The 24904-nt window shown below is 40.8% G+C and overlaps 1 protein-coding gene across 1 annotated transcript; it reads right to left on the bottom strand.

Moving 5' to 3' along the window:
- Nucleotides 1–1084: 1084 nt before the first annotated feature.
- Nucleotides 1085–24414, bottom strand: canx (calnexin). Its single transcript, XM_046848857.1, has 15 exons — nucleotides 24295–24414; nucleotides 17381–17593; nucleotides 16242–16315; nucleotides 16091–16149; nucleotides 13949–14090; nucleotides 13750–13831; nucleotides 13051–13243; nucleotides 12489–12678; nucleotides 11408–11521; nucleotides 10842–10998; nucleotides 9373–9588; nucleotides 5294–5413; nucleotides 5024–5132; nucleotides 4688–4776; nucleotides 1085–3045 (listed from the first exon to the last, which is right to left on the bottom strand). Exons 2-15 carry the CDS (start codon nucleotides 17588–17590, stop codon nucleotides 2983–2985), a joined length of 1818 nt encoding a protein of 605 aa, XP_046704813.1. The 5' UTR covers nucleotides 17591–17593; nucleotides 24295–24414; the 3' UTR covers nucleotides 1085–2982.
- Between the last annotated feature and the right edge of the window lie 490 nt (nucleotides 24415–24904).

The raw sequence follows: 24904 nt of genomic DNA, 5'->3' as shown, positions 1-24904 counted from the left end.
CCACAAACTTTTGTCCATATAATGTACCTATTGAACAGTTGCATTCTCCAGATCACAATGAGAAACATCTCCCAGATATTTAGAAAGTAAGGTCAGATCACCATACAGTGCATGTACTAGTCACCAAATTGTTTTTGCATCTACCAAGTTTCTTGCCAAGGCCTTGTCTGACCCATATCATGCAGAATGACACAACTTAAATGTACTAATTGCTTGCAGTTCCCAAAAATAGCAGTCTCATGTGACATACTTCCTACTCTGAGCTAATTTTAAATCATTCAATACAACAAAAAGAGGTTTAGGTCATGTGATTACCACATGCCGCGAACGCAGAACTCTGCCCTAGGAAAAACTCGTTCGGTATTAGCATGCCTTTGTGAAGAGTCACCAGGAACACCAATAACACAGTCATTTAGTGGTCTAGTACAACGACAGTGTCTTTCAAAAGTTTGCAAACCCCTTGTATTTTATAGTTTTTGAGACACATGCATGTTCCTTTTCTTTACCTGCAACAAACTGTGTCAAATGGAAAAAATTTGGAACAATGAATGAGTGAAAAAAAAATCCTGTCTGACATACGAGTCCATATTTGACATTTTGACCAACAGAACTCATGTAAAACGTAGAAAGGTTTGCAACAGAATGCCTCACACCCACAGTCATGTGCATGGAGGTGGAAGCTTAATGGTTTTTAAACTGTTTTGGACTCGCACAACAGTGTTAAACATCTTCGCACACAGTATTCTCATTAGATTATTTCTTTTTATTCATCAAAAACAAATGAGATGACTGAATCTAAAGGTCGTCACCTTTACTCATACAATTCCTGATTTAGAGCGAATAAAACAAGTGGGGGGAAAAAAGTAGAACGAAAGAAAAAGTAGAAGTAAAGCTCTATCTAAAATATTAATTCATGGACAGCCTTACTAGAAAGTAGTTCACATTGACACGCAGATATCAAAACAATTTGCGTAAAGCAAAAACTCTAAGGGAATCAATCATACAGGGGGAAAAAAAAGGGGGAAAATATTCTATATAATATAATGGCCTGGCCATCACCAAATAATTCAGGACAACACCTAGATTGAGAAAAGACATGCGTCTTTCATAGGATCTGTTTATTTTAGTTTTGTAAGTAACATGTTTGAACCCCCCAGTCCTACTTCCACACTATTCCTTGAAATATACACTCAACCTCATGTAGCTCTTGATCCCAATATGCAACCAGGAAAGTTGTATCATTCATTCAATCAGTCCATGTATGCACATTTATCCATGTCAGGCTATTACACAAAAACAAATAAAAATAAAAAAGGACAATTGGACAAAACAGGTTGAGGTTGAGTGAGAGCGAGAGAGAGAGCGAGCGAGTGAGCGAGAGACCGTTAGAATAGCAGCAGTGCAGCACGATATGGGAATTGTGAAAGTGAATGGTAGACTCCTTTACATTAAAAGTGCCAGCTCTTTATAAGCTTGGGACAGAACTTCAGTTGCAGCAACATTCTCAATAGAGCTCAGCAACGTCAGTAAAATCAAAACTTCATGGAGTCTTTAGGTGGCGCTCTGTCAGCGCTGCAATAGTGCCGTTTTCATGTCTTTGGGGTTAATCATTTGAGGGTACAGATTGCGTTTACACTTTTCCGCTTCCTCTACTGTTCAAAATGAAAATGTTATTGAAGAAAAAAAAAATTAAGCATTGCCGCAGCTGCTGTTCTGACTGTATGAGGTCACAGGAAGTGAGGCGAGCTGAGTCACTCATCAGAGATGGTTCGATATCTGGCTTAACGCACCGGTGGAAGAATGAAAGAGGTGGCACAGATACACTTATGATTCACCATGGGCAAGCACATGGGCAGCATGGAAATACTCTGTCTTGTTTGCTCATCTCAAACTACAACTCCTACACTGCTGGCCAGCTCAGTTGAATTGTTCGTCTCCTTCTCTTAGCCTCAGATATAATTGGGAAAAAAGTATGAAAAGTACAAAGCATATTCAGGTGATGGGAAAAAACCCCCCAGAGATATTAGTAAACAAGAGAATGGAGTAAAAAAAAAAAAACAGAACTCACCGTACATTCACAAAATAAACGAGCGAAATGCGTTCTACAGCTGTGTGCTAGAACCTAAAGCCTAACGGGTGCCCACTTCCACCCAATCTCAACAGTGCAAGTACAAAGGGGGTTTCTCTAGCTCATGGCAAGAACCGATCCAAAAATAAAAGAACTTGGTGGAATTTGAGAAAAGATGGCTCTGTTGGCATAAAGAAACCAATCATAAAAACTGAGTAGATGGTTCCGGGGAAAGACTTGAAGGTCACGTGCCATCGGCCTTCCTTTTTTTCCCATCCACCTTTCCGGAAAAAAAGAGCAACGTCTGAGGTCTTCTTGTTCGCATTCAGATCGATGAGCCTGTCTGCTTAAAATCCGAGTGTGACGCATGGTGCTGTAGTGTTGCCACATTCTGACACCTTCTCTGAATTACGCTAGCCAGAGGTGTAGCAAGATGCCAGCTGGAGGCCAGCACTGTGTGTGTGTGTGTATGTGTGTGTGTGTGTGTGTGTGTGTGTGAGAGAGAGTGTGAGTGAATAAGAGAAAGAGAGAGAGAAAGCTGGGAAAAAGATAGAGAGGGGGGATTTACTTTAGCATTAGCACATTTAAGGAATGATCATGTTTCTTTCTTTACTTTTTAGTAAAACAAAACAAAAAACAAAAACAAAAAGAACTACTCTATGTATGCTTGTCGTTATCATAGTCATCATCCTGCTCTTCCCGTCCGTCAGTTTTCGCCGGACCGCTTTGTTTGCTTTCTCTCAGTCGTCACTCGTGTGAGGTCGGAGCAGAAAACCAGAGGCTGACAGAACAAGGGTAAAAGGAGAGAGCGATGGAGGGAGGGAAGGAGTGAGGAAGGGAAGGATGGAGGGAGTCAAGATACAAGGGAAAACACAGAAGAGGGGCTGCAGTTCAGCAGATGCACTAAAAGTCCATCAGTCCTTTCTAGGTCGCACTCTGCTTCTTGGGGACCTCCGCAGAACGTCGTCCTCTTTCTTCTACACAGGAAAAAAAAAGAAGGAGGGGGTTTAAAAAAATAATTAATTCATTTAGGGAAAAACAAACACACACATGTATATGTCTATCTATCGATCTATAGATAGATCGATCGATATCTGAATTCTTGATTCTGATTGGTCGGGTGTTGATTTAACATTTCATTACAGCAACTCCCCCGGAACTCTACGTTCCAAGACGAGTTCTGAAAATACGCGAATTTTGGACGCACCGCCGCAGCCCCTATGGTACCTTAGTAAATTAATCTAGACATTGTCACTTTAATACAATAATGTATTTTAAAAAATATTTATGAAATTTGTTAGTGAAAACAGTTTAAAATGTTATTTTTAACGCTCCTGAACATTCGTTCCCGCTGCGGATTCCTGAAAATATTTGGATAATCCGCAACTTGATGTTAGTTAGGATCCAAGAAGTTGATAACAGCATGAATCCAAGCCATTTAATTTATTTATTTTATTAAACCACTCTATTTAATATCAATGTACTGATATTAGTGACCTTTTGTGTATATACGCTATGGATACAAGTTTGTGGACACCTATAAGACGAGAAGATTCGTATGTGCTTAACATCTCATTCCACTTTGGCAGTCATAACTTCCACTCTTCTAGGAAGATGTTCCACTAGGTTTTGGAGTGCGCTTGTGTAAAGTAAAGTCAGGTACTGATGTAGGGTGAGGAGGCCTGTGGTACAGTCAGCACTTTAATTCATCCCAAAGGTGTTCAATAGGGTTGAGGTCAGAGCTCAAAAGCAGACTACTGAAGATCTTCCAATCCTCACCATGTAACCTATATCTTTATAGAGCTGGTGTTTTGTGCACAGGGACATCGTCATGCTGGAACAGGGTTTGGATTTTGTTCAAGTAAGAGAATTTAGTGCTACAACATCCACATTTTATACAATCGTGTGTCCTTATTTTTATAGTAACACTTTGGAAAACAACATGTGGGTGGAAGTCAGGTGTCCTAATACTGTTGTCCACTGTTAGGCAACTTACGATGTTCCACTCCAAAGCGGGTGTTTTTGTGCACAGGTGCATTCTCATGTTGGAACAGGTTCGGGTCTCCTAGTTGAAGTGAAGGAAAAATGGAATGCTACTGCATCCAAAGACATTTTATCCAATCACTTGTCCTTTGTGCTAAGAGTTGGGGGTGGGGGTGGGGGGGTGGGGGGGACCACATATGGACGAAAAAGTCCTATTCCATTTGCCCATATAGTGTATGTTAGGGGTTCTATTTTGGCCTTTTTTGTATTTTGTAAAAATCTTGAACAAAAGCATTGCTTACACAGGTGTACTCCTTTATAAACCTGCTATAACTCCTGCATTCTGTGCTGTTACCCTTCAAAATCTCGAAGTACTCTGATTAGAAAAATTAGCTCCCTCTAAAATGGTGGCGCGTTTGACGCGTGTCTCCGAATGATTAGGCATCAGCCTCCTCATAACTAGCGTAAAGGCGATTATGGTGATACTAGAAACTGTTTCTCTCATGACTCATTCGAAAACACTGAACTGTACACGTGTAAAAAATAAATAAATAAAAAAATTGAAAAAAGGTTAAACTTATAGGGGGACAAAAACAAAAAAAAGCTTTGGAAAGCTTCTGCAACAAATCCTCTTACCTCATCTGATTTGTCTTCCTGTTTCTCTGCTTCCTCTTCTTCTGGTGCAGCTGCTTCTGCAGGGCTTTCTTCTGCTTCGGCTTTCGTCTCTGCGAGACGAGAAAAGAAAAAGCATGTGTCACTTTCCAGATGTGGATTTCTAGACTGTATATACTAACAGCTGGGCTGCAGTAAGTTATTATACAGATAAATCACATCTGTCGGTAATATTTAATAGAATGGACATTAAATAATGAGGACCTGATACACTTTTAGTGGTTTTATACAGAGGATTCATAACGTCTCCTTATGCTGTTTTGATTGAAAATGAAACCAGTTTGTTCAGTGTATATATACCTGGCTCTTCATCCTTGGCCTCCTCCTCTTCCTCTTCTTCTTCCTCCTTCACATCAGGCTGAGGCTCGTCAGTCTTCTTGTATTCAGCAGCAGAGGTTGCTGGCTTCTTCTGTAAATGACAACACAGTGGGAGGTTCAGAGAGGACACTGAACATTTGCAGACAATCACAAAGACGGGCACGCACGGACAAACACACAGAGACACACAGAAAGAAAGACAGAAAGACATACAGAGAGACCAACAGATAGACACACACATACACACACTACCTTTCCAGTGCAGCAGAACACAAAGATAAGGATGACGGGAAGAGCCACTGTCAGGACATAGACCACCCAGAGCCAGGGTCTCTCTTCTGCTGCAGACATCATCTGATTAACAAGTCCAGGCTGTGAACAGAGAGCGGAGACAAATTATAGCACCACAATGTCAACACACACACACACACACACACACGTTTCATACTGCAGCTAAATACACAACGCAAATGCTGGCAATAAATTCAAAAGCAAACCAATAACACTATCAACACATGAATGAGTTGAGCCTCGGGACTGTCCTGTAGTGAACTGATGTCCTTTACTCTAATATTCCCCGGAACAGATCCCGTGAGGACAGTTTAATAAACAGGGCACGGTTTATCACAACAAGAGCTTCGTCACAAAGCCAGGGATGGTATAAAGAGCGATGTAAACGGTGTTTGCTGGGTATATGTGGTACAACCCAGAGAACGGAGGCTTTGCAGCTCAATAGACCACAACACACAGGAACAAAGCAGGTGGCTTTGAGATGCTAGCATGAAAAGACGTGCCGCACGAGCCATAATGTGTGAACACAACCTCAGATCTGGGTTCCTACACATTTTACATTTTAAAATTCCATACTTGGGTATGCAGAATTTAACATCTGAAATAATGATGATACTATAACATGAGTCACGTTACAAACTCTGACGCGTGTCAGTCAGAATCTCAAATTATTTCCATATGTTTAGTCGCACAGACGATGTCCACGCTAAAACGTTTTCGTTTGAAAATTCTTTTTTTTTTACTCCATTTTAGGCTTCCATCCACACTAAGACAGCATTTTCTTCAGTCAACAAAAACATAGCTTTTAAAAATAAATAAATAAATAAAAAAAAAAAAAAAAAAAAAAACACACCCTCCAAAACTGAAAACGCCGTTTTGGCGTCAGTGTGGACTGTGAAAAAGGAGGTGAAACTGGGCTCAACCTCATTAAACACATTTAGGCCATTTCAGACATCTCTGACCAACGTTCACATACGAGCAACAGGAATGTTTGAGCGTGCTAAACGCGACTAATCTCCGCCCACTCTGTGAATTACAACACTAGCAATCCTGAAGACGATCGCCGTCTGCCTCCCCCACCCTAAACTCGCCTTCCTCCTCCGCATACCTACCATTCACACAATGCCACACAAAAGAGCCGTTGTGAGAGAAGACAACTTTGCTTTGAGTACTTCCTGTTGTAAACCAACTCGCGGCGTGTTGCAGCGGATCTGCGGTTGTGAGAAACGCTTGCCTCTTTTTTGTAAAGTCTCCAAAAATGCGACCCAAAAAGTACGACATCTTGAAAACCAAAAACTCGCTTCACGGTTAGTGTTTTGCGACACAAAAAATAACTGACGTACGAAGTTGCGCAATTAATGGATCGAGTTGTCTGGGGTGCATTTTCCCTTCACTTGAACTAGGAGACCCAAACCTGTTCCGTATCTTCATGGCCACTGATCAGACATAACATTATGCCCACCAGCCTAATATTGTTTTGGTCCCCCCGTTTCTGCTAAAACAGTCGTGACTTGTTAAGCATTAACCGCATCAACTTCAGCAATTTGAGCTACAGTAACTTGTCTGTTGGCTCCCCACGTGCACCAATGAGCCTCGGCCGCCCATGACCCTGTCGCTGGTACACCGCTGCTCCTTCCTTGGAGCACTTTTAATAGACACTGATAACTGCAAACTGGGAACATCCCACAAGAGCTGCCGAATCTAGAACAGCAAAAGAGAATACATTTGCAACAGGAGGTTTTAAAAAAAAAAAAAAAAAAAAAAAACCAATCTTATGGTCAGGTGTCCACAAACATTTGACCTTATTCTTTAGCCTTTAGGTATCATTATTAGTGATACTCCTTTCTTACTTAATAATGTATGAAATGTAATTAAAGGGGGTTTTCCAAATAAACCTAGATCACATGTAGTGTAGACTGCACAAATAATTCATGCAATTGCAAATATCCAGAACAGAATCAGATGAAGCCATTGAGCGCACGCCGTTCTAAAAGTCCTGAGTTTCTCTGCTAAAGAGGATGGGGAGCTGGGAAGTGGAATTGTGGTCTGAGTGTGGGTGTTGAGCTTTAATATTATGGGGTACTGAAAGTGTGTGCGAGTCTGAATTCATCTAGAGTAGCTTCAGGATGTATTTAAACAGGAACAGTTTGTAATAAAATGTATAATAATGATTATAAAAATTATGAAAATGATGTTCGATTGGCAGCACATCGGTGGAACACTGTCAGTCTTAGTATTATGGCATGTGAGCACAAAGAAAGAGAATCAAAGCACTGTGTGTGTGTGTGTGGGCAGACGTTCTGCCCCACGCCCTGGAGAGGAACGCAGAATTATGTCGTGTGTGGAAAAGCTTCAGGGGTTAAGTGGAAACAGATACACATTAGAGCTTCTCAGAGCTGGAGAGTGTGCATGCACGCGCGCGCACGCACGCACGCACGCACGCACGCACGCACGCACGCACGCACGCACGCACGCACGCACGCACGCACGCACGCACACGCACACACGCACACACGCACACACGCACACACGCACACACGCACACACACACACACACACACACACACACACACCAGAGGTAAGAGTTTATAACCAATTTTATAACTTAGATTTATCTCATCTTCATCCACTACACTATTATAAAAATGTTCCAAGGTACAGGTATTAAATGTTTTTTCTTTTAGCTCATATGAATTGAATTGATTTAAATTCTGTGAGAAATTATAACTGATGATCAGTTCAGGACTGGATCAGGGTTACATCTCAGCACTACTGAATTCTTGATCCTGAACATGGTGAATCCTTTCTAAAGGCTCGCATCGTAACTTACTCAAGTAGGTATATGAAAGACATTCCTCGGGAACCAAAACTATAAACCCGTGCCTAATTGTTGATACGGTTAATACTTGTGAGCAGATGCTTTCTAACACCGAGTATCGCCTTCACATTTTCTGCACATTTTTGTATCCTTGGTGCTTCACAGCTTCCAGTAGTGTTGTTTGGGCTTTGGGGCACCCAGCTGAAAGCGGAATGGCGTCAAATCGATAGTTGTTCAATGCAATGCAAAATAAAGGAACGCGACCATTTTTAATGTACATGTGCACATCAAAAGGCAGGTAACAGCACGCTTTGTTACACTCGGCAAATGGCTAATTATGAAGAAATCGAGACAGTGGCGCAGGGACAAGAGGAGATTGTCTGCCGTTTTCATCGTTAGGAAACGAATCAGAACCGGCTTTCTTAGATTTTTTGGCCCGTCATAGGATAAGAGGCACCTCTGCTGTAGATGGCGCCACCGAGAAATCATAAGGACAGCTTTGGACTTCAATTGCAGTGAACATTTTTACACTCGGGTCTCCGATGAGATGTTAACGCGAACAAAAGAGACTACAATCAGGTTACTGGTTACAAAATTGCTCTAGGAATTGGGTACAATCGCAGTATCCAAAGCCACCAAAATAATGAACGGTTCCTCCTGGACGTTCCTTCATTGCTGAAAATCTGCTTTGACAATGTCTACTGTTACAAGTGCTACACAAATAAACCAGTGTTGGAAATTTTTAACTATATGATGCCAATTTCAATTAAATGACTAAAAGTACTGTTAATATGATCTTGAACAAATCCACATTTTAATATGATTTTAACGGCGATGATTATTTTTATTATGTAATAAAAGTTCTTGTTGCTCTAAAACAAATTTCTAGGTATGCAGCAACTAATCGATTAAATCGTATAAAAGTGTATAATCCTCATCGTGTGAAAATGGTACAGTTTAATAAAGTGATAGTGTAAACTATTTCGGGGAAAGTCTGACTAATCGATTATCAAAATAATTGTTAGTTGCAGCTTTAACAATTACTTTTCAAATTTATCTAGCGTAGCTCTGAAATAATTATAGCGCTAGGAGTGTGTTTGAAAGTGGCCTGGATACAAAACCTTTCGGTATAGACGAGCACATCAAAAACACAGTGAGTAACTGTACATATTCTTCTACCAAATGCTCACACACACGAACAAAAATGGAAAGTTCCTGGTACCTCGGCTGCTCCCTCTGCGGCTTTCTTCAGGCCCCAGCCATCCTCAGCCCACTTTTCAGCAACACTGCGGTCCGATGTAATGAAGAAGTTGTCGAAAAAGATATCTGAGGACATGGACCAGAGCTCCAGACCCACGGCACTGACGGGGGTCATGCGGAACGGGTGCAGATCCTCAAAGTAGTCGGGATTGGGGATCTTCCTGGGTTTCCAAACTCCCTAAAGCCAAACCCAGAACGTTTGAGGCGATTAATAAACACTTTCTGCTCTAAAAGTATTATAATGTGCCTTAGAGTATATAATTAACATGTAGAAAACGAAACAATTATTTGCAAAAAAAAAAAAAAAAAATTTTAATGAGGCATGCTAGAAAGTTTGGTTGAGAGTCAATTTCCTTCCCCAGACTGGGATCCCATAGAAACTGGAGGTTTTAATCCCCTATTGGTTTAAGTTAGCAGTTAAAAAGCAGTAGATTAAATAAAACTACTAGTTGGATTTTATTATAGAAATTGTACCAACTAAATTTCTATAACAGTTCCACAGACTCTTGCTGATCAACAAAATGAAGTAGAACTGGTGACCAGGGGAATATAGTTTGTTTATTTATTTTTTATTTTTTTAAAGCCATGCCAGAATCGGTGGCTATTTCCATGGCAAGATCAAGGTGGGTATGAGATGACGCTACAATATTATTCACAGGGTTTTGACTATGTGGTTATAAGGAGTACTTCAGATTACGGTTCCATATTTTTATTTTTTATTTTTTTGGTGATACTTCCAGACTTTGTGAGTCTGGGGTGTCCCAATACTACTACTTGTATATATGATCTGGTCGTGTATAGATTGCTTGCTTGTTTATTAAGTTTTAGCAACCTGTTAGATGTTAGAAACATGGCAGACGCAAAGTAATCATTAAATCCACAACATTTAAATTACTATATAAAACATTTCAGCTTCACATAAGACAAAGAAACTTAAACACACTATGATACATTATGAAAAACCCCATGTAAACATGTTGCTGAATTAAAGCATTTCCTTGCAGTATCGTAAAAATGACAATCCAACAAGATGTGTTTCACTGTCGAAGGAACCTGACATGGGAGACATAAAGAGAGGAGCTTCACCCATCAGTAGAAACCCATGTGCAAGATTCAAGTGTGTGAAGAGTTGTGTCTGGATTCAAATTGGAAGCTGAGGAAATGCCTTTGGTTTATAGTTGGGATGATTTGATGTCGCTTGTTATCTGTGCACTGGTCCAATTCCCATCACTTTTTCAAGAGGTACAAGTTTATTATTGGTTTGAGGTCTAATGATGGAATACAAAGGAAATTATGTGAAGCTTTATGTTCACTCCTAACGTCAGATTAAAACGAAGCAACGAGAACATTAAAGAAACGTTCCAGTGTTAGAAGAAATACTAACATTCTTAAGGTTATTCGATGCATGGGTGGCAGATGTTGGGTCTTTACCTGATAGTTGGGATTATCGATCATTGGTGGCTTCCACTTGCCCTTGTAGTTGGGGTTGTCAATCATAGGCCTCTCCCATTTTCCACAGCCTGGGGCGGACTCACAGGCGGGGTTTGGGACCTGGGGTGCCTCCCACTCACCATCCATATCCTCATCCCTACAGACAGAGGGAGCACAGGCCAGAAAATTACAGATGCAGAAGTAGATAAGTAGATAAAAAACATAAAAATAGAATGATGGGTATACACACTATCTTATTCCTGCACTCGTTACGGCAGCTCTAGGGAAATGACTTTAATTGAATTCAGACCTGCATCTGGAACAGCACATGGCCTACAAGTCCTCAGGCCATACAGCGCAAATGGGCCCAGTAAAAATGGATCACTTTTTCTCTTTGACATCATACCAAAGGGAGATTTTAACACCAAAAAAAAAAAAAAAAAATCAACCGTAAGCTCTTCAGGCTGTCTTGCACCTGTTCAGACCTCAGACCAGTAGCTTTTATATTATCCTGCTCGTTTATTATAAGGTCTTGAGAGTTTATAAAGAGAGAGATGCAACTTTACCAGTCCTCTGGCTTGACTGCATCAGGGTCTCCGATGTACTCGAGTTCATCATCCAGCCAGCCGTCAGGTTTCACTGCATCTTCATCGCTGATCTTAGCTGGAGCATCCTCATCCCTGTCAGACAGATAGAAATAGAGAAAAAGAAGTCAGAATGAAAGTAGTGGAGATACCATTCAACGTCTCCAACTGCTGAGAAGATTTGTTAAAGTACAAAGTACAAGCGGTCAAGCCTTTTTTGCCTTTGGTGTTTTAAGTGCACAAGTGCTGACAGCTTGTTTTCTACATTTTTGTGGCAAATTGGCATCCACGAAAGAAAAAAAAAAAGAAAAATGCAAGCCCGCCACATTAATCTCTACCTAACTGGGACAAAAAACACCCAAATAAAACAAAACATTCTCTTTGTTGCAGCTCAAACAGGATATTGTCACAGGAAGTGAGGCAAGTTGAGTCACTAATCAGCTATTTCCATGTCTGACAATCAATCAGGAGGAAAAAAGTGGCACAGATACGCCACATTGCCAAAAGTTTGCGGACACCTGGTCATACGTATGTGTGCTATATTGAGCATCGCATTGCACATTTAGTTCCAATTTTCTCTTATAATTCCCTCCACTCTTCTGGGAAAATGTTCCACTAGATTTTGGAGTAGACATTTGTGTTCATCAGCCACAAAAATGTTACTGATGTAGGTGAGGTGAGGAGGCGTGGGCTGCAGCCAGTGGACCAATTCATCCCAAAGGTGTCCAGTAGGGTTGAGATCAGAGAGGCCACTCAAGATCTTCCACTTTACAAACCATGTAAACCCTATCTTCATGGAGCTCACTGGTTGGGTTCCCAAGTTCAAATGAAGGCAACATTTTATGATACTGCATCCAGAGACGTCCTCTACAATTGTGTGCCTCCAGCTTTGAGCTAAGAGTTGTGGAGAAGAATCATGGCAGAGAAGGTCAGGAGCCCCAATACTTTTGCCAACATAGTGTACACTTTTGTGTGAATTTGCCAGAAAAAGGGACACACACACACACACACAGCATTCATTAATGGACTAGATCTGCTTAGAAACACACAAATGAGCACATACCAGTCCTCAGGCTTGACTGCATCTGGGTCCTGGATCTTAGGTCTCTCGTCCCAGTCCTCAGGTTTGCGGTCGTCGGGATCTTCGATCTCAGAAGTAGGGTTTACTGCGGGGGTCATATCGCTCAGCAGGTTTCCGCTGTTCACCACCGTCTGGTCAATCAGTATCTCGAAGCTGTTGTCTGGGTTTAGCACTACAGAGAAGAACGCGTGGCATTCGTTATTGAATTCATAAACTCATTAAATACAATCGGAATAATTACAGTGTCACATCAAGCTGTCCGTTATCTTGTCTTATTAACTTCAAGTTAGCACTCATTATCCAGTGACTATGGAAGTCACTGGATAATGTGACTATGGAAGGATGAGTTATCAGTCGTTTGTTCATTCAGTGTGTTGCTGAATCAAGTTTGAAGGAGAGGGTTTAAAAAAAAAAAAAAAAAAAAAAACGGAGCTCGTCCACATGCCCAAAATAGCCTTTATATACATCGAGAATCCAAGCAGCGGTATGTTGTAAAGCTGTTAAGCAAGCCATAAAAAAGCAGGTATACAAGTCTACATCTTACCCAGCGAGTAGATGTGGGTTTTCTTATCTGTGAAGTATGTGCGGAGGTCTGCATCGGGCTTTTTGGCGTGTTTTTCTTCGAACTCGCCCGTTTTGGGGTTCTTGTGCCGGAAGATGAAGTGAAGCTTGTAGTCCTCGCCGCACTTATCCGGTCCGAACATGATGGTGTATGGGGTCTTGTCCAGAAACTCATCCTAGAGGAGAGGAGAGAGGGAAAAAGGAAAGAAAGAAAAAGGAGATAGGAGAGAAGTTATATACTGCATGATGACAAGCAGACAGAAATCAAGGACTGAAGATTCTCACTGTGCACTTGATCACCCTCTACAGTCACATGATGCATGGAGTGTTTGACCAAAGCATTACCACTATTACAGTTACTCCACTGACATACTGTTCCGTATTTCCTCATCAATCTAAGGCAGGGCTAAACAACCGACTAAACAGGTGATAAAATCGTTTGCCAGCACGCTTGACCACAGAACAGTGCTCACATGTAATGAATCGTTCCAATGAAAATAAAAACTCCACTTTTTTATGAATAATACAATTTTTCCTAACGATCGCTACGGCAAACGAGTTCTACGTAAGTTAACTTTTTAGAGGGTCAGTGTGAACATTTTATAAATCTTAAAGTAGTCATCTGTACGTGCGAATAAAGCAGGGTGATCGAACAGTCTCATCGGCGAAGAAAAAGCTTTACCAGGTTGAGGTCTGCGCTCTGAGAGAGCAGTTTGACGTAGGCGCCGCCGCAGTCGATTCCATTCTGGAAGTTCACCTCGTACCTAGAAAACGAAAAACACAACACGGCTCAGGACAGACGTAGCGAAAGCCAACATCTACAACCAGCCGAACTTTGCTAATCGCAACGCGGGTGTTCACGCATACAAAAATCTACTCACTGGACGATGAGGGGTTTGGTGTCGAAGGTAAAAGGTCGCAGCAGGAGAGCGGAGATGGCGTGATGTTTGGCTCTGGACTTGAGCACAAGGCCTTTATCGCCAGGCAGCTTTGTCTCTTTCATCTCCTCAACCTCCCATTTACCTGAAAACAAGCATACACAGGTTGGTATGTTCCCAGGGCATTTTTTATTTATTCACTCAGAATGAAAAAGATAAAAAAAAAAACTACAAGCATGATAGATGTTCTTGTCATTCTCAACCAATCACAGGGTTCCTAAAAAAGTGTACAGGGCGAGGAGAAGGTTTATACGGAAGCCGGTTTTCCTGCCACATTAAATAAAAATAATTTATTTTAAGCCAGTCGGGCAGCGTCACTCACTCTGTAGAAAGCTTTACACATTGAAAATGAAAGGGCTACAATCAATTAAATCGCATGGTATCAAACTAAGCCTCTGATCCCTGGAGAGAACAATCAGTTTTGGAGGAGACAAAACAAGACAGATGAAGCAGAGGAGCCGAGTTAATACACCAACAGCTTCACACTTCAGGCTGACAACAAGGTTACCGGTGGATACACCAGAAATGTCGGATGTTTACTAGAAAAACAGTCACAATTGCGAAGGAAAAAAAAGAGAGAATTACGAGCAACAAAGTCAGAATTAGGCAAACTTTTTGCTTTTATGTGGCAGAAACAGGCTTCTATAGGATTCAGGCCAATGAAAGAAAGTTTCCAAAGTTTACAGTAATAAGAGTACAATACAGTGTACAGAAATAAGAGTCATCTGAAATGTATTTATTTATGAATTAATGTATATATTTGTATTAAAATTTTGATATAATACAGCAATTAAATGCACTAAATTGAAATAACTTTTGGCCTTCCGGTCACCCGAGACAGCACTCTGGCGTGACGTTTCAAAGAGCCGGAAGTAAAAATAAATGGCAGGTGGAAATGACGCAGGACGAAGCGCGGTGCGTTTTGCTTATGCGTAGTACGGGGACGTGTGTTTTTCAGATGATTAAGTGTGGATGAGCAGCTTTTGGGAAACGATTGAAAGCGAAAGTGTGGACGCGGAGTGTCTTTAGACCAAAATAAAAATAAATTTAAAAATGGCGTTTTCAAATGTATCCGTATAAATGTAGACGTAGCCTTCGTTTCATAATTACAAAATTCTTCATTTTAGATTTTTAAAGACTGATATTTTTTTAAAAATGGAAAGCAAACTGAGGCCTGGGGTGCAGGCCTCCGTTTTGGAAACTGCTCTCAGGGGCTTAAAACGCGCATGATTGTCTCATATAAGGTCCACGCTAATTTAGAGCACACGCTGTCTATAAACTACATTGCCCAGAATGCACTTTGTTACACACGAAGTGAGGCCCCACTGCTGCAGCGTTTCACAGACGAGAAAGATTAGGAATATCAACAACAAAAATCGATCCCAGAATGTCCAAAGTTGGCGCAGAAGGAAGCCAATTTAATGAAAGATTAAATATATCTTTGTATATATTATATATATCTTCGAATATATGTTTGTGCTTGGAAGACAAAATCTGGTAAAAAGTCCACCCAGATGTGTGGAGGTTAATATAATAGCAAAAGGGGACTAAACGTGGAATGGGTTTTTTCGAACTGCACATACACTAGTTATATGACACTTGGCGATAGTCCACCAATTTGATTGGTCGGTCGGTGTTTCAAAGGGTGTTGATATTTCCTATGACTGCACTGGGATGTTTCACTATGGGCATCGCTTCACTTGTGTTCATTGTGTAAAAACTTCACTTCCTATTTCGAAACGGTTACCAGAAGTTTGATCAATTCTGTATGACTCAATCTGACCAAAAGCACATTAACTGCAATGTGCACATGATTAGCAAAGCATCCTCTTTTTTTTTTTTTTTTTTATTTTATTTATTAATACGCTGCCACTTTAAAAAAAAAAAAAAATTAAAGCAACAAAAATTACCTGCCTGGTTTGCATTGTTGCTGTTTTTATACAGTCTAGCTGTCACCAATTATCAAAAAAATGTCGCCTACTGGAAGTCTCACGGTAGCGCAGTTTCGTTCTACAGAAAACGCACTGCTCGTCTGCAGCTCATCCTTAAGATCAGTTCACAACTCGGATCTCTACAAACGCTTACCATCGTACTTGGCGATTTCCTCGTCGATGCTGTCCTTCTTTGCCTGAGACACAACCCACCTGGCGAAAGAATGCAGCGCAGTTAAACCCACCGGGTACACTTATAACCGCATGAACTTGCTACTCATGAATAGGCTTTAAAAATCTCTCACCCGTCCAGCGTTCCTTTATCGAACGACTCGGCAAAGAAGTGCTCTCCCTTGGGCTCTGGGGCTTTATACGTCACCTGCAACATCGACAGATGTAATCATGCCTGTGAACGAGGCTGTGTGCTGTTTAATTTTCGAGGTAATGCTGAAAACTATACGGTTAGTGGTCAAAACCAGTGGTGGGCGGTAACGACGCAAAGATAAAAAGCTACTTTTTACGCTTAACTAAAGTATTTCCATTTGAGGAGACTTTAACTTTGTAAAACTATGCACCTTGTAACACTTTTTTTTTACTCAACTACATTTTGCGAAATCAGCTGTTTCTTTTTAGTTATGAGCAGATAAAAACCTCAATCACGTAGCAATCCACCAATCAGTGCAGAGAGTGTGCTCCGTTTTGAACTTGTCTTGATTGGCGCTTGCTGGTATTTACTTTCACCAACATAAAGTTCAGCGTCGGTTCAACAGCAAGCAGAACATCTTGAGAGGAATAAATGATGGAAGAAACTCCTAACTCTAACTTGTTACAACACCCGTGGCCTCATTTACACAATTTTTGGAAGTCTATTAGTCTATTAATAGACTGCTGTGCTGACAGTAACAGAGTCTTTTCACATCTTGATTAAGCAAATGATAATAGGAACATTACAGCCATAAAAAATTACAGTACTTTGGATTTTTAAGTACATTTGATGGCAAATGCGTATCTACTTTTATTCAAAGTTTAAAGAGAGCACTTTTACGAGAGTCATATTTTAAATGAGTGCATCTCTACTAAATGGTTTGTTAAATTTGTCCACAAATGGACAAAACCTGTGGTTCTGAATACAGGCGTTTCAGCATTGTGGTAAATGTTTGGGGAAGAACCACATATGGCTGGGTAAAATAAATAAATAAATTCTTTTGTCTATATAGTGTTTTCCTTTTTATTTTAGTTTCATCGGCAAACACCCGGGGGTGATAATCAGTGCGACGCCGCTAGTCATTACACAGCTCAGGTGTGCTGGGACTGGAGTTAAGCTCGAAGAACTCCTCCGGAGTGTGTTATTTGGGGATTTGGAGGAGCAGTGGACAGAAATAAATCTTCATTAGCAGCTTGATGAGCTGTGGAGTTTGTAACGAAGGTAATAAGCTGCGCTTACGGTAGGTGCTGCGGCGATGGGTGTCGGCTTCCCTTCCTCCTCGACATCGACCTCTCCATCTTCGTCCAGCATCTCTTCATCTGCCAGGTTGGCCATGTCGTCTTCCACGTTCACGTCCTCCTCTTCGTCCTCCTCGTGAGCCCGCGCCTGGAGCGTCACGCACACGCTCAGCGCTAGCAGCAGCACGCACAGCCGCACCTTCAGCTCCATTGTCTGGATAAGAAGAGGAAAAGATGGAAGGATGTACAAGTTAGGGGAATATGAGACTGATATACGAAAAGGAATCAGCTTCTGTAATATGTAGAACGTATTTTCCTTGAAACACAAACCCCATTGTGTTTATTATACAAATTAAACTCACAACTACATTTTTTTTTTACTACAAGTAGGTGTTCATTTATAGTTACAGGTAATGCTGCGTCACGTTCGAGGGTCTAAAGTTACACGTATTCGTACCGAACCGTTCAGAACACGTGTAGCGAATGCGATCCTTTTCCCCCCTCACAAACATATTGCGTGGCAGAAAGCAAGTTAATTTAGTCTCCGCCTCGCACTTTGATCGCAGTGTCACTGGTTTTCTTAATCATTATTACTAAACTTGAAAAATGGAATCAATATAATAAAAAATGTGTATTGCATTAATTTGATTTGTTTTATTTTCTACATTTTATTGTAATAAAATATTATTTCATATATTATTTAACCAAGCAGGCATTTTATTGAAAATTGAAAAATGAAAACAGGATGTTCACAATTGCTAATAATGATGAAGGATTTTAATAATAAAAAAAAAAAAGCAATTTTATGTTTTGCATTTCTTCACCTAACTGTACCGAACCTTGAATTTTGTGTACTTGTCATTTTTGTCACTGTAAAAATGATAAGCTTACTGGGAATTCAGCAGCACCATGGAATATTGACTACATGACATTAAATAAGGCTAAATTATTAATAGGCCTTTAATTACCCCCCTGGGTGTGTTAAAAATGATGAAATAAATAAATCCACCTCCAGCTCATGCGCCAAATGGAGAGATTAATGATGCCGAAAACGCGCCATTTCATCGACAAAACACTTGAAAGCTTTGCGGAAAATTCCAGAATATAACTTTTGGCACGTGATGACTCGTATTCACATGTATGTTTCTTGAAGACCATGGTGCCAAAGTGACAGGCATGTGGTGGACGTTGCCATCGCCAATCTGCTGGGCGCCGGTCGCTACAGCAACAGGGGTGAGGCAGGGAGATCTGCTGCCTCAGCGCTTTCCCTTAAGGAGATTTTACCCAAGGAGATTACACCTCTGAAGCGCCGCACCAACACACACATTAACTAATTGCATTCACACGTTAACATTCTTTTCCAGACCCACAAAGACTGTGGGGGAGAAGAGGGGAAAAAAAAAAAAAAGAGACTTGATAAACTGCAAATCTACACCTGGCTGAACACGGCGCTCATTTCACACGTCATTAAAAGTGCCATCAGAACACTGAGGCACAATGGAAACAATGAAAAAGATTTGGAAAAGAGCTCGAGGACTAAGAAGCGATCGACTTCACCATTTCTAATCCGAGAACATAATCTACGTGAGCGTCAAAGGAATTAATCTCTAAAGCAGGACATCAACCTTGTTTCCCTTCGAAGTCATAAAAAAAAAAAAAATACAAATGAACCCATGGTCAATGTTTCTCCGTGTGACTCTGGGCCTATGAGGATGTATCCATAAACGTACATGAAGCTCCTCATGTCGCTCGCTCATACACACCTAGCATTCTCCCCCTCCCCCCCTCCTTTAATGACCTTAAGTATGATGTGAGCAGTTTTGCCTGTTTGAATCGAACCCTGGTGTGTTTTGTCCTCAGGGCTGTTTGTTTGTGCAGGAGCGAGAAAACGTAGCAGTCGCCCGGGAGTAGACTCAAACAGCTGGTTTGAGAGATTTACCGCGTCGTTCTCCACTCAGAACGCCGGGTTGTTTTTTGTTGAGAAAGCCTTGTTTGGACTCGAGTGCAGGAAAAAAAAAAATGGTGTGTATTTTGGGATGCAGTATTTTGGAAGATGAGAGCTGCTCAGCTGACACTTTTGAGACAAAAGACACAGCTGCAGAAACACCATGTGTTCCTCAAAAAAAAAAAAAGAAAAAAAAAAGGAAAGAACACTTGCAGTGATGCACAAAATGAAAATGATTTAAACATGAAAATGATCCGGGTATCTATGAACAATTATCTAGTCGTGATTTGTTCATGCACGTAGCGACGCATGTAGGTTTTTAATGCCATCGTATCTTTGAGCAATGAATAAACAGTGTCCTGTGAGGACTTTATTTTTTTTTAATCCTAATCGCCCCAAACCAACTTGTTTTCGCCTTTTATTTAACAAATAGACTAATAAATGTGGCATAACGGAAAACACTGTGCGACAGAGCGACGTATTAAGGCGACGTATTAATTCGCATGATCGGCGGTGTGTGACAGGTTTTGTTTCAAAACAGGACAGTTTATTTTTGTCTTCACGTCATTAAGAAGAGAGCGCTTCGGAAGTTTCAGATTAGCTTTGAGTAGAACACCAGAGCTGCAGTAGATGTGGGAAGTCGTCATCCAGCCATCATTCATTCAGTCACACACACACATAATTAAAAAAGAAAGAAAGACAGACATTTTATGTGTGTATATAGTAAGAGAGAGAGGATAGATAGATAGATAGATAGATAGATAGATAGATAGATAGATAGATAGATAGATAGATAGATAGATAGATAGATAGATAGATAGATAGAGATAGAGATAGAGATAGAGATAGATAGATAGATAGAAATAATAGGGAGAAAATGCCATAACTAATAACAAATAAATGCATAAAAAATAATAACCAGTTTTATGTCTGTATCACTGTATTAGGCATTAAACTATTCTACAATAAAAATTTGATTCTTTTTGGATTCATGTTTCACTAAACTACAGATTTGAAACAAACTGCATTGGTTAAGCAAATTAATATTAACAGAATAATATTTTTTATATATTTATTTTCAAACACTATTAAAAGTAAACCAGGAAACTATTTTGAATGTAAAGTTCGATATTTGTTTTTGGCCCACGATCAACTTTAAGTCGCCTTTCATTGAAAACAGTTTTAGCTGTGAGCTTGTTACACTGAATTAACAAAAATATTGGACCACTTAGAACACCAGCCGTGTGTGGTTCTTTCTCGAGTCTTTGGATGAGACCCAAACCTGTTCCAGCTTGACAATGTCCCTGTTCACAAATCCAGTGGAAGATCTTTAGGGGCCGGCTATAGAGGTCTGACCTCAACCTTAGTGAACACCCTCGGGATGAATTGGAACGCAGGCTGCACACCCTTGTGGCTGAATGAGCACAAAATATAGTGGAACATCCTCCCAGAAGATTGGAGGTTATTATAATAGCAAATGGGGACTAAATGTGGAATGAGATGTTTAAAAAAATATAAGCACATATGAAGCTAGTGATTTAAAAACAAGCCCTGACTGGAATATCTGCTGAACAGTGTTTTCTTTTTCACCCAAATTTGACACTTTGACACTGCACTTACTACAGAGGTATTTTCAATATTTTCAACTTGTGTGTCTGTTTGAAACCAGTGGTTACTTTTAAATGTCCCTTTGAATCTAAAACTTTGATCTGTTACTAGTTTTTTTTGTTTTGTTTTTTACAAAAAAAACTAAATAAAATACAAAGAAATAAGAACAAATGACAATCTGAACAAACGTCTCTTACCCAATGTGCTGCATTGGGTTTATTTAGGTACATAAAGGCACATGACTGAATAAAACCGCAACAAAAGGATCTCCTCGAACGTGTGAGCGGGTTTGTGCTGAGAAAAGCCGAGTTGCTGATTTACAGCCAGATTTGTTTCGGCCTGCTGAAATATCCAACCAGATCCGCGTCTGGATCGCGCTCGGAGACTCTGTTCATGTGTTCTATTCATATGCAAAGCTTTTGTGATGAAGGCTTCCAAAGGCCTAAAGTCAACAGTGGTGCACCTTGGACTGAAAGGGGCATAGTACGTTTCGCTCAACGGAATCACAAAGGGTGCCGATCCTTGCGGAAACAGCTGGTGTTTGCGCCCATCGCGATGGTGCTGTTAGCAAACACTGCCATCAACCATTATTTGTGTGTATGATATAAGCTCATTTCACCCACAGTGGCATCTCAGACATCATGAATGAGAAGAGAAGTTCATCTCGGTGCGGTTCAACACGATCGAAGCATGCGGTGATGAGTCTAATCCTAAACTCCCCCGACGAGAGACACAACAGCAGACAAGAGCCAACAATTGGACCTCGAAAGAACGAACACACAATGAACCTACTGGGGCAGAGTTGTGCTTTAAGCTCCTGAAGCGAGATGAAGAACAGAAAGGGGTCGCCTTAGAAGATTAAGAGGAGATGGTTTCATCGATCCGATCAGCGAAGACTCTAATCTACTGCGTGCCGGCACCTCAACTCCAGCAAAGTGTGTAAACGAAACCGAGAAGCTTGGATTCGGCGAACAGAATTACATTTGTGGGATTGGAGAAAAAACACAATTTAATACCGACTTGTCATGTGGAGTAAAAAATAAATAAATATATTATTTATTATTTATATTATGTATTCTCTTGATTTAATTTTTTTCTTCAGCACATCTTCCAGAGTGCTCAATCTTTGTTTCTCCAAACCACATCGCTGCTTCCTTTACCACTGACCATCTCATAACACAACATTCTCTAAAAAGCTTGGAAAGCTCTCACGTCGCATGCGCATCTTTTATTCAAGCTCTACAGTGTATTTTTAAAATATTGTAAAATATTATAGTGCAAAATACAATAAGCTGTTACGCAAATGTGTCTCCGTTTCCTTCACATAGATGTCCATTTAATCTCACACCTTAATCTCTCTCACGCTGCTGCCTGAGCCTGGGGTAAATACAGGCCTGAGGTTTAGGGAAAAGGGGGAAGGGAGAGAGAAGCACACACAGGCCTACACACTTCAGCTCAAATGATATACACAAGCTGGAAGAGCACTCGCACGTGATCGCGAATGGGGACATGTGCAGCCTCGGCTTTACTTCCTATGTCTCGCTACAATATCTGCATGAAGTCAGTACAGAAAAGTCTAAGTTCACAATCTCCCTCATCGACTGAGGGAGTTCCAGAGAAATGAGAAAAGCGATGCTATTTAAGAGACACATTTATACACACACACACACACACACACACACACACACACACACACACACAGCTTGTTGGTACGCATCTATAATTTCTGTGGAATAAAAAGAAGAAAGTGAACCAATTTATGCACAAAATGCTGTACACAACTTTATTAATGAAATAATTTAGGTTTTCCTGTTTTGAGATAGATAGATAGATAGATAGATAGATAGATAGATAGATAGATAGATAGATAGATAGATAGATAGACAGATAGACAGATAGACAGACAGATAGATGTAATGCATTAACTCGAAAGCAGGTACACATTACCTGATGGCTTTGTTATGCAGAACATTGTGTTTTCGGGACGATTTTGTTCCTTGCAAACTTTTTCCAACAGATTTAATACGGTTTAGTCGTGATGGATCACTTTTTTTCTTCCCCCAAACACTAAATAGCTCGTAGGTAGAAGAAATGAAAGGGTGCAAAGCACCAGGGGGTATTAAATACTGAGGAGACCTGAGCCATGCAGAGCAAAAGAGAAAGAGAGGGAGCAAGAGAAGCAGAAACAGGATACGAATGAAAGAGTGAGGAGTGTGAGAGAGGAAGAAAGGGATTGAGAGAGAGGAAGAAAAGGGGAGCAAAAGAGTGATGGAGATAAAGAGGGAGGGAAAGAGAAAGGAATGGAGAGAAAAGAGAAGCAAATGATGGATAGAGAAAGAGAAAGCAGGATGTAGGGAGAGAGAAGGAGGGCGTGAAGGAGAAAGGGGTTAAGGTCATAGGTTTGAAGTGTTACGGGTGGACAGGGAGCAGAAGCAGTGCATTGTGGGTATATGGTTTGGGTATAAACATTGAGAAATAACCGCCATTGTGCTGCTTCCTGTGGGGTTTGTTTTAGAAGGTCGACTCTCCAACAGCAGGAACATGAACACACACAGCCATTTTTGCCTTTCATGTGCTATAAACCCTTAAGCTGATAAGATTCTCAGGCCTGAAGCAATGCAAACCATAAAACCAGTTAGGGGTTAAAGGGGTAATGTGAGGAAATTCTGGAACATTCCAAACCGGAAGTGGTCTTAATAAATCCCAGTATGACATGTGCATGAAGGACCAGTCGAGCTGGTTCAGACCTATACTGCTCTCACGTCGTCGTCACCCCCACACACACACACTGTTCAATGACTTTCCCTGCTACATCCACAGAGCAAGAACTCGCACCTATGAGCGAGAACACAGTCTCCAGCCACGGCGTGATTCTCAGGCCGAATGTCAACAAGCTGTCCTTTAATCCTGAAGTGCACTAGACAACGCGTTTCGATTATTATCGCAAACCCACTGTAGTGTCCCTAATTAGGGATTAAGGCAGTTTTTACATCCAGCCCTCAATTTATTGATTTTATATTCGTTTCCAAGCACATTGCTGAATAAACCTTTACTATATAAGTGTTATATATGCAAATATAAATATTTTACGGGCGGAAAAACTCACTGTTTCATTCTCCCTGCCATGACAACACCCCAGCAATTAGCTTAAGCTAAGCTAATTAGCACTGCTAGCTAAGAAAACCGGGCCACGCAGCTCGTCACACTCGCCCACTGGAGCAACCACTAAAACTATCCCATGCTTTCTGCGACACACCGCCGTTGTTAGTTTCCGGACCGCGGTCATCTCCAGGTCCTAACCCGTGTGTATGTGTATATTTAATATAAATGGGTGAATGGGTTATGCGCTGAGTTTTACTCACCCCTTCGCTCTCTGATGGACCCAAACCGCCTGGAACTACAGCCGATCACGTGTGACTTTGGAGAATGAATGCTGAAGTAGTAATCCCACCCCCAAACCTCTACGATTGGCTACTGCCTTTACCAGCCTACCGTCTTTCAAGAAAGATCATGTGATAATTGGATGGATATGATGTCAACCATAAAAACTCGGGCTCCACCTCCAGTCTGAACCTCGTGGACGGCGTTGATTGGCTCAGAAGGATAAGGAAGTGCATGCTGATTGGCTTGTGAGGAGCAGGCGGAATTAGTTTGTGGGTTGGAGCACAGGCCATGAATTTCAACGAGATTGAAACGGTCAAGTGTTTCATCTCACTGGGAAATAGTCATGGGAATATTGGATCATTTTAGTGACCAGTGGTGGACGAAGTAATGTAAAATATGACTCCAGTGAGAGTAAAAGTGATCCCTTTAAAGTTTCACTTGAGTAAAAGTACAAAAGCCTATGATTTATTATATCTCTAATGTTCCTATTATCATTTTTGTAACAAGACTCTAACTTAATCTACTCAGTTTATGTAAAAAGACTCTAATATCGTTCTATTAATAGATTGGTGTGCTAAAAGTAACATT

This window comes from Silurus meridionalis, chromosome 5, assembly GCF_014805685.1.
Source record: "Silurus meridionalis isolate SWU-2019-XX chromosome 5, ASM1480568v1, whole genome shotgun sequence".
NCBI lineage: Eukaryota > Metazoa > Chordata > Actinopteri > Siluriformes > Siluridae > Silurus > Silurus meridionalis.
This window is presented reverse-complemented; position numbering and strand designations above follow the sequence as displayed.

Excerpts from the sequence above, each read along its gene's own strand:
- canx (XM_046848857.1), bottom strand. The coding sequence starts at position 17,590 with ATGGAGCTGAAGGTGCGGCTGTGCGTGCTGCTGCTAGCGCTGAGCGTG. Across the intron at positions 16,150-16,241 it reads GATAAAGGAACGCTGGACGG|GTGGGTTGTGTCTCAGGCAA; the intron begins GTGAGAGATTTT and ends TTCTTTCGCCAG. Across the intron at positions 14,091-16,090 it reads GGAAATCGCCAAGTACGATG|GTAAATGGGAGGTTGAGGAG; the intron begins GTAAGCGTTTGT and ends GCTTGTTTTCAG.